The sequence below is a fragment of the Crinia signifera genome, chromosome 4 (genome assembly GCF_055691185.1).
Source record: "Crinia signifera chromosome 4, ASM5569118v1, whole genome shotgun sequence".
Classification (NCBI taxonomy): domain Eukaryota; kingdom Metazoa; phylum Chordata; class Amphibia; order Anura; family Myobatrachidae; genus Crinia; species Crinia signifera.
In genome coordinates, this window is record NC_139220.1 from 228,237,815 (window position 1) to 228,253,794 (window position 15,980).

Below are 15,980 nucleotides of genomic sequence, written 5' to 3' on the forward strand. Positions count from 1 at the left end.
CTGCGCATTGCACGATTGTGTGAACACGATGTGCACTCAATCTGCATACAAACAGTCATACAACCAGTCGAGATTGTACGATTAGGTACAATATCGTTCTGGTGTATGGGGGCCATAAGATTTGGGTGGGTTATTTTGTTTATTTTCAGGGTAAATGCTGACTGCTTTATTGTGACAACTACGCCTATCACATGATACTGATGGTTTCTTCCATTGCAAGGGAGCTCCCTCTGTCTGTGATATTTAATTTACTCTGAGGTCATGGTCTTATTATATCATAATGGGTTTTCCCATAATTAGAAAGTATACATGGAGGGATTCTTCATGGTAACCAGATAAACTAATAAAGTGGAATAGCCTCCCATCAGAGGTGGTAGAGGCAAATACAGTAGCGTAATTTAAACATGCTTGGGATAGGTATATTGATATCCTTACAAAAAAATAAGGATCAAATATGGTTTGAAGTAACAGGTTTAAAAAAGGGGCAGACTAGATGGGCCAAGTGGTTCTTATCTGCCGTCAAATTCTATGTTTCTACGTTTCTATATGTGCTGCACATAAATTTTGTACTAGATCTTATCATCTCATTGCATCGCAAAACCTATGCAATGCGATGCGATGCGATCTAGTCCAAATTATAGAAAATAATTGTACAGTGTGTGGGCACCTTCAGTGCTGAGTTCTTCAGAATCCTTCCTGAAGATTAATTAGTAAACTTCAACAAAAAGGGCTGACCTGGGAAATTCCTGGATTGTATTGTATGAAATAGGTATCAGGAACCAGATGAACCCTTGCTAGGCCCAGATACATGGGGTCATTTCCTGAAGTGTCAACAAAAAAAAGTGAATTGAATATTTCCATACCTACTGCTAGGATATACTCAGCAAACTCTATGAACTTCACAATATACGGTCAGGGTTTTTGTTAGGCAGCTTCTGCCAGGTCAGTGGCTAATCCCACAGATGGGTGTAGCCCTGGTTTGTCTGCCTCATAGGTTTGCATATAATGCATCAGTGCCTCCCTAGCTAATGGAGAATTAAGAAACACATTTAAAACAACTGACACAGCATACACAATGTAAGAGCACACAGACAGCAATATAAATGTAAAGAGATTAAAAATGTCTCACTATGAAATTTAAACCCATCTCTAGAAATACTTCCCTTCAACTGGGGACATAACTGGAAAACAAATATCTTTTATCTGTACCAAAACCTCACAGTAGTGTCACTACACTTTACTGAGGTTTACATCTCTCTCCATTGCACAGCATGCCATCAACCCCAGCACCAGTAAGGACCAATCTATGCCTCTAGTGGGAAAAAATGAAAAATATACTGTTCCTGGCTCACAAGCCGTTCTTTAAACTCTAATCCCCATTGGATGACCATGGCTTGAGTAAATTTGTCCCTCACTAGGGGAGAGGAGTTATTACCTAGCCACTCTCTCCGCACACAATTCAATGGCACAATCGCGGTTCAGCGTACCCGTCAATACATGAGTCAGCAGAGAATTGGCCCATGGTAAAAAATACCGTCATTTTAAGCACGTGATATAAAGAATATAGAATATATCTCCTCAGCCAAAAATGTGTGTGTTCTCAGACAGTCCAGAGAGTATAAACAACCACAGCAATGGTACTGGCAGTTGTGGATATAAATTCAATTTAAAATAACAAACTGCCTATAAAGTGGCAGATTTATTATGCTCAGAGAAGTGATAAGGTGGCTGGTACTTTATCACCAGCAAATCAGCTCCCAACTGTCAAGTTACATATTGTGTTTGAAAATGACAGTTAGCTGGCTGGTCGGTGAAAAAGTGCCAGCCACTTTATCACTTCACCAAGTTTATTAAATCTGCCCAGGTGATAACGCGCCAGCCAGTCAGCACCTAACACAAGTTATGGGCCCCACATACAGCGCGATATTCAGGCATTTTCTGAGCGATTTTAACAAATCGCTCAGAAAATGCCTAAAAACGCTTGTAAATCGCTGTGTGTATAGACCACACAGCGATTTACATGCAATTTACATGCATGCCCCCACCCAAGATTCAGAACGGACCCGCCGGGCAATTAAGAGCAGTCGCTCAGAAAACTCCTGCTCATCTCCCACATGTGTGGCCGTGGGCAGATGAGCAGGGCCGAGCGACTGAGGACGGCGCAGAACCCGCCCTTCAGCACCCACCAGCACCCCTGACCCCCCTCCCCCACCAGCAGGAGAACCGATCGCCTCCCGCAGCATGCTGTTCATACCCCAAGCAGGGCTACTACGCTGACTGATTGTACTTCATTGCTCCAAGCTCCTTGATAAAGGTCCTCTTTTGGGACCGAAACATCGGAGCATTTATGGAGATTAACACCACATTGCCAATAAATTACTTATTGTTGAAATACTACGACAAACACTTTATGTCCATCTAAGATACTGGAGAGTGCTTCATATATATATATGAAGAGATACAAAAATGTATATAGACCAGCAGTTCTCCAACTGTGGGTCCTGACCCCAAAGTGGGTCCCGACCTTCTCAGCATGGAGTCACGACTCCATGTTGCTGACAATCAGGCTGATGACTTTTCTAATGTCAGTATCAGTGATTCAAGGGGTCTGAAAAATCTTATTGTCTTGTCATTTTAGACTCCTCCTCTATAATGCTGCCATGTATGTGCGGTCTGCTGCCTACACATGTGATGTGATGACCTTCTGCACTAACTTGCTGGGGTCCTGTAATTTTTTTTATTGTCTGATGGGGTCCCAGAGCAAAATAGTTTGAGGACCACTGATCTAGACATTTTAAGTAATTACATTTAAGGCTGATTTTATCCATATTAAATTATATTTTCTATATAGACTTAAAAAATACAAAGCAACCACTCATTTGGATGACTACCTCAGAAAAAGACCAACACAAAATGAGATTTAATTTTTTTTTTTTAAATAATTCACTAAACTATGACAAAACATCACATGAAAGTTCTCCTTTCAGTTCCTTTAAATGTAATGATTAAGTGAAGGCGTCAAGCATCCACTTCTGCTCTTTCTAAAACTATAATGAGTGAAATAGTGTTCCCTCTAGAAATGAGGGCGGGCAGGGCGCCACTGCACGGGGGCAGTGCAGGGGGGGGCGGACCGGGCCCGCCGACATCACAAAAAGGGCGTGCCCAGGCCATGACGTCATGAAAAGGGGTGGGCCCGGCCGGCGCCGTCACTAAAGGGGGCGGGCCCACCGAAGTTACCGTGCTGCTGGGGAAGCACTGGGAATCGCCGTCTAAGGCGGCGCTGTGCTTCCCCGTGCACACAACCAGGGCAGGCACCAGGCTGTTTTAGCGGGGCGCTGCTAGCATTTTGCCCTGTAAAAATCGGGCAGGGCGCAGCGCCCCGCTAAAACAGCCTAGCGGGAACACTATGAAATGAAAAAGGGTGAGACAATCAGAAAGAGAGATTTGGTAAGAAATCTCCAGGTTTTTTAAAGCGGCAATCATTTACACTGCAAAATCAAACTGGTTTTGCAGTGTAAATGATTGCCGCTTTAAAAAAACATGGAGATTTCTTACCTACTCTCTCACTTTCTGATTCTCTCACCCTATTACATTTCCCCCATAAACAACACAGCAATGCATATGAATCAGCAAGCGGGTGTAGGAAAGGAGTGCAGCCACAATGGGCTATTCAAATATTCAGTGGGAAGCAATGGATTGGAAGTTGGATAATGTAACATTTTACCTTATTTTAAACAAGATATCCAAATCGACAGTAAATTTTAAGCAAACGCTTCTTTAACAATCCTAAATTCTATCAATGGGTTAGTAAAAAAAATATATATATATTTATTTATAAAAAATTACATTAAAGAGTACGACACACTCACCTAAACAATAGCTTGGGATAAGAGTTGGAAGCCAGGCCACATTACAGAAGGCAGAAGTGCGGAGAGAGTTGATGCGTGCCAGTTCGGAAACCCCTCCACTGTATGACAAGGGTCCAATTGGATCAACTCTCCACAATATAAGCTCACTATAAATCGCATTTGGATCATGGAACGTCTGTGTTGCTGCATTTTTAAAATGTTGATTGGGGAAACATTTCACATTTTTCATTGGATCTCTTATTTTACTACCATGGTCCAATTCCCACGGATTGTCTTCAGAGTCCGGAGTCATCAGCACATTATGGTGAGAGGAGGTTAGCAGCAAAGGCAGGACAGAGTGACAAGCCAAATCATTGAGGTGGAATCTGTGGCCACAATAACGAAACTTATGGGACACAGTGAGCACGGATGAAAATGCAGACTTATTGGCAAAAGTAACTGCCCACTGATTCAATGACCCATCAATATGCTTCGAAACCATCATCACTGTAGAAACCATACCAGTTCCTGTTCCTTTCAAAGGAGAAACATTTGCCTCCCCAGCCATCTTCTGCAAAACGTCAACATCATCTTCTTTGGGGGAGGTAGTGCAAGCATACATCATTATATTTTTGCTTAGTGAGCTGGCATCTCCTGATGGAAAAGCAACTGGAATCCGAGAAGAAAAGGAAACCTAAAAAAAATATATATATATATACATAGCTAATTAATATGGTGCAGATTGTTTCATCAGAATATGATGAATACTAAATTGTTTGTTTCATTTACAGTAAAGAAAAAAAAACAATGTTTTATTTTTATTTATTGTTTTTGCATTTTGTAGGAACTCATACCCATGTCTATTTCTTATCCTTGCAAGCTGTGCACAGCAGCATGTATGAGCCAGGAGGCCCTTGAGCAAATCTGTTTTCTTTTCTCAATGCATAAAATGGAGAATGCCTTCAAGCTCATTACTGTGCACTAGGGACAAGTGAGCATTAAAACGTGTTGTGGCATTAAGAAGAAAAGCCTTGATTCTGATGACTTGATGTTTTGTTTCGAAGGAATGGAAAGCAAATTGGTGTCAGGAAGGCGAACTATTAAGAACTGGCAACAGATCCCCAGGCTCCTAATTTATGTCTTAGCAGAGAGCAGAAGAAAAGCACTTCAATTAGTTATTGCCTTTAGTCATGAACAATGAGGAGAAGGGGAAGATCCACTGACTCCTGAAAGACCTAACGTCTCTGCACTAAACAAGTGAGAAGTATGTTTTGTAAGAAGGAACATTGAGGACAGCAAGTGCTTCTTTATGGTCATAATAAAAGTAATTGTGACCTCCGTTTCCAAGTGTGCATGCATTTCTACAGTCCCAGTGTAGCAGTAGTGCATACCAGGGCCATAATTAGGTGTGTACCAGTGGTGTCTTGCACTGTTGCATCTGCTGGCACACCCATAGCAGAGCAGTGAGGCACCGGAAAGGAGACCCCCCCCCCCCGTCATACAGTCTGACAGACAGCAGTGCTGGCAGCTAGAAGCAGGTGCTTTGTGTATAGGCAGAGCTACTCCTTCGGCAATATTCTTGTGAGCATTATGTGCCTAAGTGGCGCTACTCCTATGTCCTTGCCAATATCGACCTAAAGCATGTCACCTTTTGGTTCTGACCTAGACACTGTAGAGTTTTCTACCTAGCTACGTCTCGTAATAGGTAACAGCTGTGTGGTTTTAGTGCTGCACAACACAGAGTTAGAGGAGACATAATAGTGTAATTGCCAAGAATTGTTGCAGAGTGCTATGACCTGTAACCACACAGTAAAGATAGCCATACGTGGACTAAACCACTCATTTATCCCACTGGCTGTGCTGCAATCTACAGAGGTGTAGCTACCATAGGTGCAGGGCATGCAGCTTCTAGGGGCTAGAGCTGAGAGGGGCCAGCTTTCTGGTGAGGTATATGTGTTAGTTACAGGGGGTAGCTACCATGGTTACAGGAAGTGCAGCTGCTACGGGACCCATAGCTGAGATGGGCCACCTTTACTGTCACAATATACATTTTTTCTCATTGGGTTATACATAGAGGCCCTTACAAACTTTTGCCTTGGGGCCTACAATATATCTAGTTACTCCTCATTGTAATGTGATATAAATGATCTGGAGCAGGGCAGTAACTACCTGTGTGCCAGCCTTTTCCACAGCGCAGTTGCACTGTGGACGCACCATATGACAGCACCACCTGCAGGGCCACTCTCTCCCTTGTACCTGCCGCTGACCTGTATGTGGTGTGCACAGCAACTGCTAGAAAGTCTCTTACACCAGGGCCAATGGACATTTCCAATGTGGTGCCGGCCATCAGCCAATCAGAGCTTGTGGACCATTAATTGCAGTTAGCGATTGGCTACTGTATCACAAGCTCAGATTGGCTCACAAGCTGGTGGCATATTTAAATTGTCTATCAGACTCACTGAGAGGGGAGCAGGAGCACGCTCTGTGGTCCACTCTTCTCCTGTCTCCACAGCAGCAGCACTGAGAGCATAATGTAAGTACCATTTTTGGGGCCATTTTGTGTAAGTGGCACTACTGGGGGGCATCATGTATAATGGCAGTACTGTGGGCACTATAGAGTGTGGCATATTGTGAAATTTGCATTATGGTACAGTAGGTGGCATAATGTATAATGGGTATTACTATAAGGAGGACTTTTGACAAATAATGTACACTTTTTGTGGTGCAGGGCCACCTGCCTGCCCGCAGCTGCACTATGTGCCTGAGGGGCTCTACCTGGTGTAATGTGTACACTAGCTGTGGCCACTCCCGGGGGATTCTTTTTTTAAACAGTTTAATATTAGAGGACATTGTGGGATAATTATAAATATATGCAAATTGCTAAGTGGTGTCCTGAGTGCCCTGTACATTTCATTTTGATCTATGATTTTTAGACTCAGGCACCAGGAGACATATATATGTTTATATACCTGGCACAGTGTGTCTAAGAGGCTCTGCCTGGTACTATGTGTCTAAAGGTGCATACACACTGTACAATTTTTTTGACCAATTTGGTTGAAAGACATTTCCATTGAACCCTGTGTCCTGGACGAACAAACGAACGACGAATGATGATGCACATACTCGCCAGTTGTTCATCAAGATTGTTCGTCAACTGTGCATGCAGCTCAATTTGAATATCTTTCAAAAAGAACCTATAAACTCTAGATCTTTCGTCTTTCGTCCATATCTTTCGTCAACATCTTTCATCCAGGACACTGGGTTCAATGGAAATGTCTTTCAACCAAATTGGTCAAAAAAAGTACAGTACAGTGTGTATGCACCTTAAGGGGCTCTACCAGGCACAATGTGTACAGACTATTATTTGGCCACACCCCTGATTTTAATGATTGGGTTGTGCACTGGCCCTATTTTGGGGGCATGACTATACCCCAGTTGCCAAGATTATGGGCAATATATAGGAGGCGGAGCCAAAGTCAAACAATCCTATTAGAATTGTGTCATTGTGGCCCAGCCCCCTCCTGATAGACCCACAAGTTGCAACATTGTTACCTCAAGGTGGCGGGGTTTAGTAATATTGTGTAAACCTTGCTCCGGCTTAGTAAAATGTCAGGATTCTACCAAGCTAAGGTATGCTGTGTGCTACAGCAATGTCTATGTGTTCATCATTATAGAATGCCTTTGCAGATAGTGCAGGAGCAACATTTCATTGAAAAATATGACTAAAAACAATACCTTCACTTGTCTAAAAATTCCAGGATTGTACTCATCCAAGTAGTTCACATGCCACAATAAAAAAGTGCCGTCCACGGGGTGAATTGTAAAAAGCATGTCTGCGTTCTTGTTCCATTCTGTGAGAAGGGATTCAATCTTACGGTCTAACAACACAGTGGGTAGAGGTAGGTTAGCACTAGGTGAAGAGGCTTTAGTAATCAAATCTGTTTCTGCTTCTTCATGTTCAGGAGAGCCAGCCAAGGATCCTCCACCCTCTGGCCCACCTAGAAGGAAGAAGGAGACTTGTCTGTAGCAATCTAATGATTGACAAGTTGATTGTACAGGTAAAACCAAAATACAGAAAATATATTTAACTAGTTACCAGCCTGTCAAAATGACGGAACATCATAACAGCAATGTCAGTGCTGGTGGCTGCACGTGCCCAATGTTGCATCACTTGATATTACAGAGTAGGATGTGATGTTCATTAATATTAAATAATCATTTGTACTTAAAAACAATGATGACACATTATGATTTCAAAGGAGGATATTATTTTGTATTTTTATTGTTGTTTATGAAAACAAGTCTTTTCTACCTCTGATTAGTTTCTTCTGCATTCCCGTTCAGTAATATATGCAGAGTGACCTTTTGCCACTAAAGCACATTATATACTAACCGTTATCCAGTTTCATTAACAAACCGTCATCATCCTCTTCCTCTTCCCTGCTGTCTGACTGCTGCTCCACAGCAATTTTCAAATGCTGTATAAATATTTCAATTGACGATGTAAAATGCAATTCCTTGTTATTAAGCCAATGGACTACAAAGCCACCAGAACCTTCGTCCAGATGAAAGGCTGCTCCAGTCAATACAGGAGGAATATCTGGAAGCATACATGGCACAGTAATTAGCATGTTTGTTGCAAAGCACTACCGTCATGGATCTGATTTCAAACAGTGCCCAGTGCTCTTGTGTGTCGTTAACAATGATTGACGTCTTCCAAAAATGTCAATTTAGCAATCTAGCCTAATGACCTGCATGATTAGCGGGCCCTGCTATCGTCAGTGAATGTTATTGGCGGCCAATAAGGTTCTGTGTGTACGGACAATATCGGCCACCAGCGGACGATATGGTTAACTACAGATAGAACCATCCTCATCTAGACATTTAATAGGATTAAGTGAGCCAGAGTTGTTGGACTGAATCCTTTCTTATCCCCTACTGTATTGTTCTATGCATTGTATTGCAACTGAGAACAATAGATAATAAGCCTTGGTAAGCCATGGCTCACTATGACTCTCCAGAGAAGGCTAGTTGAAGAAGGCTCCATCTGCATATCGGCCACAGCCCCTGTTGTGTAGTGTGTATGGGGCTTTAGTCTGTAAGCTCCAAAGTGGCAGGGACAGCAAGTGTTCTGTACAGTGCTTTTATGTGCCGAACAATAATAATTATAGATCATGGTTTCAGAAATATTAGTCAATTGACTCATTTTGCCAATGAGGTTGCATAAATTCCCTAAAGGCAGAGGATCAATACAGGGGATCCCTCTTCTTTTTCCCTAAAAAGCAGACCTTACGTACTACTGAGTGAACCTTTCCTATCCTGCCCCTTCTTTGCGCTGTCCATACTTATTATTGAATTAAAACAAATAAAATGATTAAAGAATACTAGCACTAAAATAATTTAATCCGTTATTTTTCATGCTCAATATTAAAGCATATTTGGTACTTGTTACTATAAACTATTAAATAAAATTTGACTTTTTGAAGAGACTTAAAATAAGTGCAATAGTGCTGTGTCTAAATCTGGGTGCACACTAGTAGATATATCTGCAGTTCAATTGAGCCACCGGTGATTTACAGCTAAGTGGGCGGATGCATGCAAATATGCCCGCCCATTTATGATGTCAGTCCCGACAGATCCATCTGTAGATAGGACTGACATCACAAATGGGTGGGCACATTTGCATGCGTCCACTCACTTAGCTGTAAATCACCGTTGGCTCCCGGAGAGGCTGTACTAGCGGTCAGCAGATCACCCATACACACAGCAGTATGCACCAATATATCTTTAGATATATCGGGTATCGGCTATGTTGCACAGCCGACACAATATATCTGTAAACAATGCCCGATATATCAATGGTACACACTGGCCGATGGTGCACCGATATATCGACCGTTCAATCATATGTCTGATATATCGGGCGGTGTGTACACACCTTAACAGCCTCTTTCATATAGTATAATTTTTTGTCACTCATCATTGTTCAAATATTGATGCCCACACTGCAGAACAGAAATCCAATTTCTTTAAATTAATTTACATATAATTAAGATTACTAATAGGTGCTACTGACACATTCACCCTGAAATATTAACATACAAATGATTCAGGACTCTTTGCATACAAGCTGGGAACAATAATATGGCAGTTTTGATGGTACTGCGACATAATATGTGCAGTGACTAAAAACAAGAATATGATACATATGTATTAGTCTAAAATAAAAAAGACAAACTAGACTGATGCATGCATCATTATTTGTATGGTAGACCCATATTTTATTCTTGATAAGATAACAAAAGCACACTGTATAAAGACAACAACAAATATTCTTTAAAACGTGGAGAACCATTATGACAATGAGGTAGAAAGGCTGCATATAAAAAAAACATAACGTCACCTGTGTTTGGGTTTATGCTTGCCGCTATGTGAAAGTGGCACAAAGAATTAGCATGATGGGAAATGTGCCTGTGGGCCTCCTGCTGGCTGGGTTGACTGGGTAGTAGTTCTGTGTGAGCGGCCAGAACAGAGGACCGTCTTCTGCCTCTCCGCAGGTGTTTTAAGTGATGAATTGTCTGAATGATAGTGAAAAAAAAAAAGAACACAAATGTTAATGTTTTACAGGTACCAAAGCTTAATTAATGTACAGACAAAGCATAGCAGCTGCCTTCTCGATGTCTGGATCACACATGCTATTATTAGTGGAAGAGGGGGTGGGTGGTTAAGAAGCATAAACAAGCAAAAATGATAAGATGATGTAGTTCTTCTTCAATTGCTGCTTTTCTATTTTCCTGGAAATCAAGTCTCAGAATCCAAGAACAGCTCTGTTTTCTTCAAGACAGAATTAAATTCAAAGCCTCTTGTGACACTGAATATAGGAGGAATCCAAATACTTGTAAGGTTTACCTTATGGCCACCAATTCAATAAACAGGGTTTACATCACATGCTAAAGCACAGAGAAAAGGCGGTTTTATTAAAAAAGCTTTGGGTATAAACAGGCAGCTAATCCTCACACAGCTAACTAGATTCATAGAAACATAGAATTTGACGGCAGAAAAGAACCATTTGGCCCATCTAGTCTGCTCCTTTTTTTACCCTTCAGGTAATCTCAATCCTTTGTAATCCTTATTCTTTGTAAGGATATTCATATGCCTATCCCAAGCATGTTTAAATTGTTCTACTGTCTTAGCCTCTAACACCTCTGATGGAAGGCTATTCCACTTATCCACTACCCTTTCTGTGAAGTAATTTTTCTAACATTTCCCCTGAACCTACCTCCCTCCAGTTTCAGTGCATGTCATTGTGTTCTATTACTTATTTTCCTTTGAAGAAAATTTCCCTCCTGTACTATGTTAAAACCCTTGATATATTTGAAGATTTCTATCATGTCCCCCCTTTCCCTTCTCTGCTCCAAAATATACTTGTTAAGATCTTTTAGTCTTTCCAGGTAAGTTTTGTGATGTAGGCCATGCACCATTTTAGTTGCCCTTCTTTATACACTCTCCAATGTATTTATATCCTTCTGAAGATATGGTCTCCAGAACTGGACACAGTATTCCAGATGAGGCCGTACCAATGACCTATAAAGTGGCATTATTACGTCTTTTTTTCTGCTACCGATTCCTCTCCCTAGTCTTCCTCATTGCTTTGCTACATTGCTTTCCTGCCTTTAAGTCACTTGAAATAGTGACTCCTAGATCTCTTTCCTCCTCAGTAGTTTCCATTATAGTACCCTTGATACTATATTGAGCCTTTGGGTTTTTGAGTCCCAAGTGAATAATTTTGCATTTTTTAGCATTAAACTGTAGTTGCCATGCTCTTGACCAATTCTCAAGTTTACTTAGTTCATGGTTCTTTAAACTGTGGCCCTCCAGATGTTGTGAAACTACAAATCCCAGCATGCCTTGTCACAGTTTTAACACTCCCTTAAAGCAAAACTGTGGCAAGGCATGCTGGGATTTGTAGTTTCACAACTTCTGGAGGGCCGCAGTTTGAGGACCCATGACTTAGATCATCAGTCATTTGATTTACCCCTGCTGGTGTGTCTACTCTGTTGCATATCTTTGTGTCATCTGCAAAAAGGCATACTTTCCCTTCAATACCATTTGCAATGTCACTAACAAAGATATTAAAGAGCACTGGTCCAAGTACAGATCCCTGGGGTACTCCAATGGTAACATGTCCGTCCATAGAATGCACTCCATTTACTACAACTGTCTGTTTCCTATCCTGCAACTAGGCGCTTATCCATTTAATTGTTTTATAATCCAATCCCACACTTTCAAGTTTATTTAGCAGCCTGCGATGTGGGACAGTGTCAAATGCCTTACCAAAGTCTAGATATGCCACATCTACACCCCCCCCCCCCCCCCTTCATCTAGTATTTTGGTCACTGAGTTAAAAAAGTCAATGAGACATGATCTCCCTGCAGTAAAACCATGCTGTTTTGGATCCTGTAAATTGTTTCATTTAAGATATTCCACTGTTCTTTCTTTTAATAGTGATTCCCTCCCAAGAGTTTTCCATCACTGGATTGCTGGGCACTGATGTAGATAGTGCAGCATCACTATAGCCTGCTCAATGCAGAAATACAGCATCTAAATAAAAGGCTAACACTACTCCTCACACACACACACACACACACACACACACACACACACACACACACACACACACACACACTCTCAGCATGACAGAGTCCTGGCTCCCAGCAGCAGGAGCTCCAGAAACCCAGAAGAGCCAGTATGAGTAGAACCCAATAATTTTATCCTATAGCTAACTTGAACTCCTTCCTTCCTCTGGTACCGTTACTATTTTAATCTTCATAATGAAAAAGTCCAAATCTGTTTACATTTATCTTGTCTGTCCTATCCACCCAGGTATACTAATTAACTATGTCTAATGGCAGTTAGAGCAATATTTTAAGGCTTCATGAAAGACTTGACGGCCTGAAGAATTGGCAGGATATCATGAAGTGCGTTAAGTTTTAAGTGACACATGGTTTTATTGTATGCTTTATTTTTATGGTTCTTCATTTAATTTATCTTCTGATACTTTTTCATAACCTTTTTAACATTCTATTTTTCGAACTAGTGATAACATTTTTAGATTTTAAAATTAATTTGTCAATGACAATAAACTTGATGTTTAATATGCCATTTAAAACCGATATTTTCAAATTATAAATGTCTCAGGGTCATTCCCACTTTGCAGTAGAGCTCACTTTGCTTAGAAAGAGGGATGACTCACTCTACAGCTGGGGTAGCCAACTCTAGTCCTCGAGAGCTACCAACAGTTAAGATGCCCATACACGGTACAATTATTGTATGCAATTTAGACTAGATTGCATCTCATCGCATATGTTTTGCAAGGCGATGTGATGCAATCTATTCCAAATTGCATACAATAATTGTACCGTGTATGGGCACCTTTAATGTTTTCCAGATCTCCTCACAGAATCACAAGTGAAGTAATTAGCTCCACCTGTGGATCTTTTAAAATGTGTTAGTCAGTAACGAGTGCACCTGCGAGGTGAGCTGGAAAACGTGAACTGTTGGTATCTCTCGAGGACTGGAGTTGGCTACCCCTGCTCTACAGTATATGAGACTGGCCAGGGCTTATAAATTATTATCCTTAATGAAGCAATAACTTTCAAGCAGGATTTTTGCATAGCAATAATGTAGTTTATTGGGATTTTGGTAAAGTCTCACCACCAGTTTGGAATATACTATTAAATTAGAGTACTAGGTCTAGAGGAGAAATAAGTGCATTGATAGGTAACTAATTCAATAATGAAATACAGTAATACACAGAGTTTATTAAACTTTACTAAAGTTTTTAATGGCGTACGGTCCACTTTGCAGATGGGCAAAAACATAAATTGTCCAAATGCTGATGACAATAATCCACCAAGTAGTAAGTTGCCACACATGGATTTAACCAAAACAACTAACTGGACACAGCAGGTGACATGAGACAGACATGAAAAAATTTAGGAATAGATAGCTGAAAAACAGAACAGGGTCTGCAAAAGCATATAAATCCTGGGATTAAATTAACCGAGGATAAAAAAAATGTGACGCACACATAGGGGGAATTCAATTAGGTGACGGGAAGATTCATCCGACAAATTCGACTGACAATGCAACACTTCACGGTGGGGGGATAGTCTCGCTCAAAAGTGCACACTGCACCATACGCAGCAGGAAGCACTTTTCAGAGAATCTTGTATTTCATCAGACAGTATAAAGGGGCAAATTGAGCTGCCTCTGCTGGTGATGAAATGCTGTGGCAATGGCTGATTTGTCTCTATTGCATCTAATTAAATCCCCCCCCCCCCCATAGTATTAGAGTTATACAAGCTACCATAGTTAGATCACATCTTGAAAATAGGATACAGTATTGCTGCTTACTGTGACCCAGGACAACTTGATACAGTTCACCGAAGGGCAACCTTATTAGAAAAATGGAATGGAATGATGAAAGTAAATGGAAAGTTTAATAAGAACAAAAGTTTGGTGACTTTGAAAAAAGGCTCTTTAGTAGCTAGTGTTCATTCTAGCACTCGCCATCTTTAAAAACCCATGCAGTTCCTCTTCCCTGCCTGGGGTGTCGCTGTCTGCTGTAGTGCTTCTAGCACAATGTGGTCTGTATATTAGCACTGATATGCAAACGATACCTGTGCTAGAAACATCACAGCAGGCAGCGACACCCCAGGCAGGGAAGAGGAACTGCATGGGTTTTCAAAGATGGCGGGTGCTAGAATGGACACTAGTAGCAACTACATTCAAATGTAATTCAATGTCAACACAAAGGTGCAGCTGCTCGGGGGCGGGGCTTGAGTGTGACGTCACTAAGCCCACCCCATGATGTTAAACAGGGGAATTTGCGCATCTCCGTGGAGGGGGCGGGGCTAAAATTACGCAATTTTGCCATTTTAGCTCCGCCCCCTCCTCTGAGACCCGTGGATTGCAGCATTTAAATGCCGCGATCGGGGTCCCCCCTGAATCCGGGAGGGTTGCCCACCCTCCCGGGGGGCCAGGAGGGGGACCCGATTTTCGGGAGACGCCCGGCCATTCCGGGAGGGTAGGCAACCCTGGTGTAAATTGCACCGTGCTATGCAGCACCCAATCCTGATTTGATCCTGGTGTGTGGCCCTATGGAATCATAATCGAATGTAGAAGCTAGTGCAGCAGTCTATTTCTACCATCTTGGAATGAGGGCCATGCTGCTCAATGCAGTATGGCCCAGGCTCCCCCTGCTGCGCCTTCCCTGCCTCCTGTCCGATGCAGGCACCCTGCTGGGTCCCATGCAGCCACCAATATCAAATCGACATTGGCTTGTGTGCCCACAGCATAAGAAACTTTTCGTACCAAAGACCATAAAGAGGTCAGTAAGTCATCAATGGTGAAAATAGTTGTTTTTCTGTGAAATCCTATACCAGATAAGGTGGTGATATTACTGTACATTCAACAATAGTACAACAAAGTGGGCTGGATGCCTTTCTTAAAAGATATAGTAACTAGCTGTAATCAGTAGAAACATGGTTACGGAGAATGTTTTAGAGAATCTATAATATTGGCAAGTGTCACAATTGGGAGTTTTATCTTTTTTTCAAATCGACCAACACAATGTAATTTATGAATAGTTAAACTTGATAAACTATCCAACCAACTATGAGGGTGGTGGATAGTATGAGGCAAAATGGGTGTAATTTACAATAATCAGAAAATAAAGCACATGCAATAATAAAATGTTTCTGTCCAAATGATGAGGCATATACAGATTTGCTTAGTCAGTAAATACAGCTGATGTGGGGGCGTCAGCAGCCTCGGGATGAGCAAGCATCATTATATATCCTTTTAATTATCCTGCCTGAGGGACCGGCGGCAATCCAGACCTGGTCTCCGATGCCCCTGAAGCTCCCCTGCGTCGGGTTCGATGTTTGGAGCCTGATCGGACGGTTTCCTGTGGACACGGCAACCCATTTACCTTGAAGCGCTCTGAGCTACTTGAGCGGTCGGGCGCCATCTTGGAGTCTCCTTGTAGTGCATAGCTCCAGCTCTTGCCTTGCTGTATCTGCGGACTGCCCGCTTGCTGATCCTCCCGGGCGCACTGCAGTGACTAGT

At 41.9% G+C, this 15,980-nt stretch overlaps 1 protein-coding gene across 2 annotated transcripts in view; it reads right to left on the reverse strand.

Moving 5' to 3' along the window:
• DMXL2 (Dmx like 2) overlaps positions 1–15,980 on the reverse strand; it is a 122,471-nt gene that overhangs the window by 53,847 nt on the left and 52,644 nt on the right. For both annotated transcript variants that reach the window (XM_083183914.1, XM_083183915.1), the window contains exons 9-12: positions 10,252–10,426; positions 8,242–8,448; positions 7,584–7,846; positions 3,870–4,542 (exon numbers count right to left, since the gene is read on the reverse strand). In XM_083183914.1, coding sequence (XP_083040040.1) covers positions 3,870–4,542; positions 7,584–7,846; positions 8,242–8,448; positions 10,252–10,426 — 1,318 coding nt within the window. The remainder of the gene's footprint in view (positions 1–3,869; positions 4,543–7,583; positions 7,847–8,241; positions 8,449–10,251; positions 10,427–15,980) is intronic.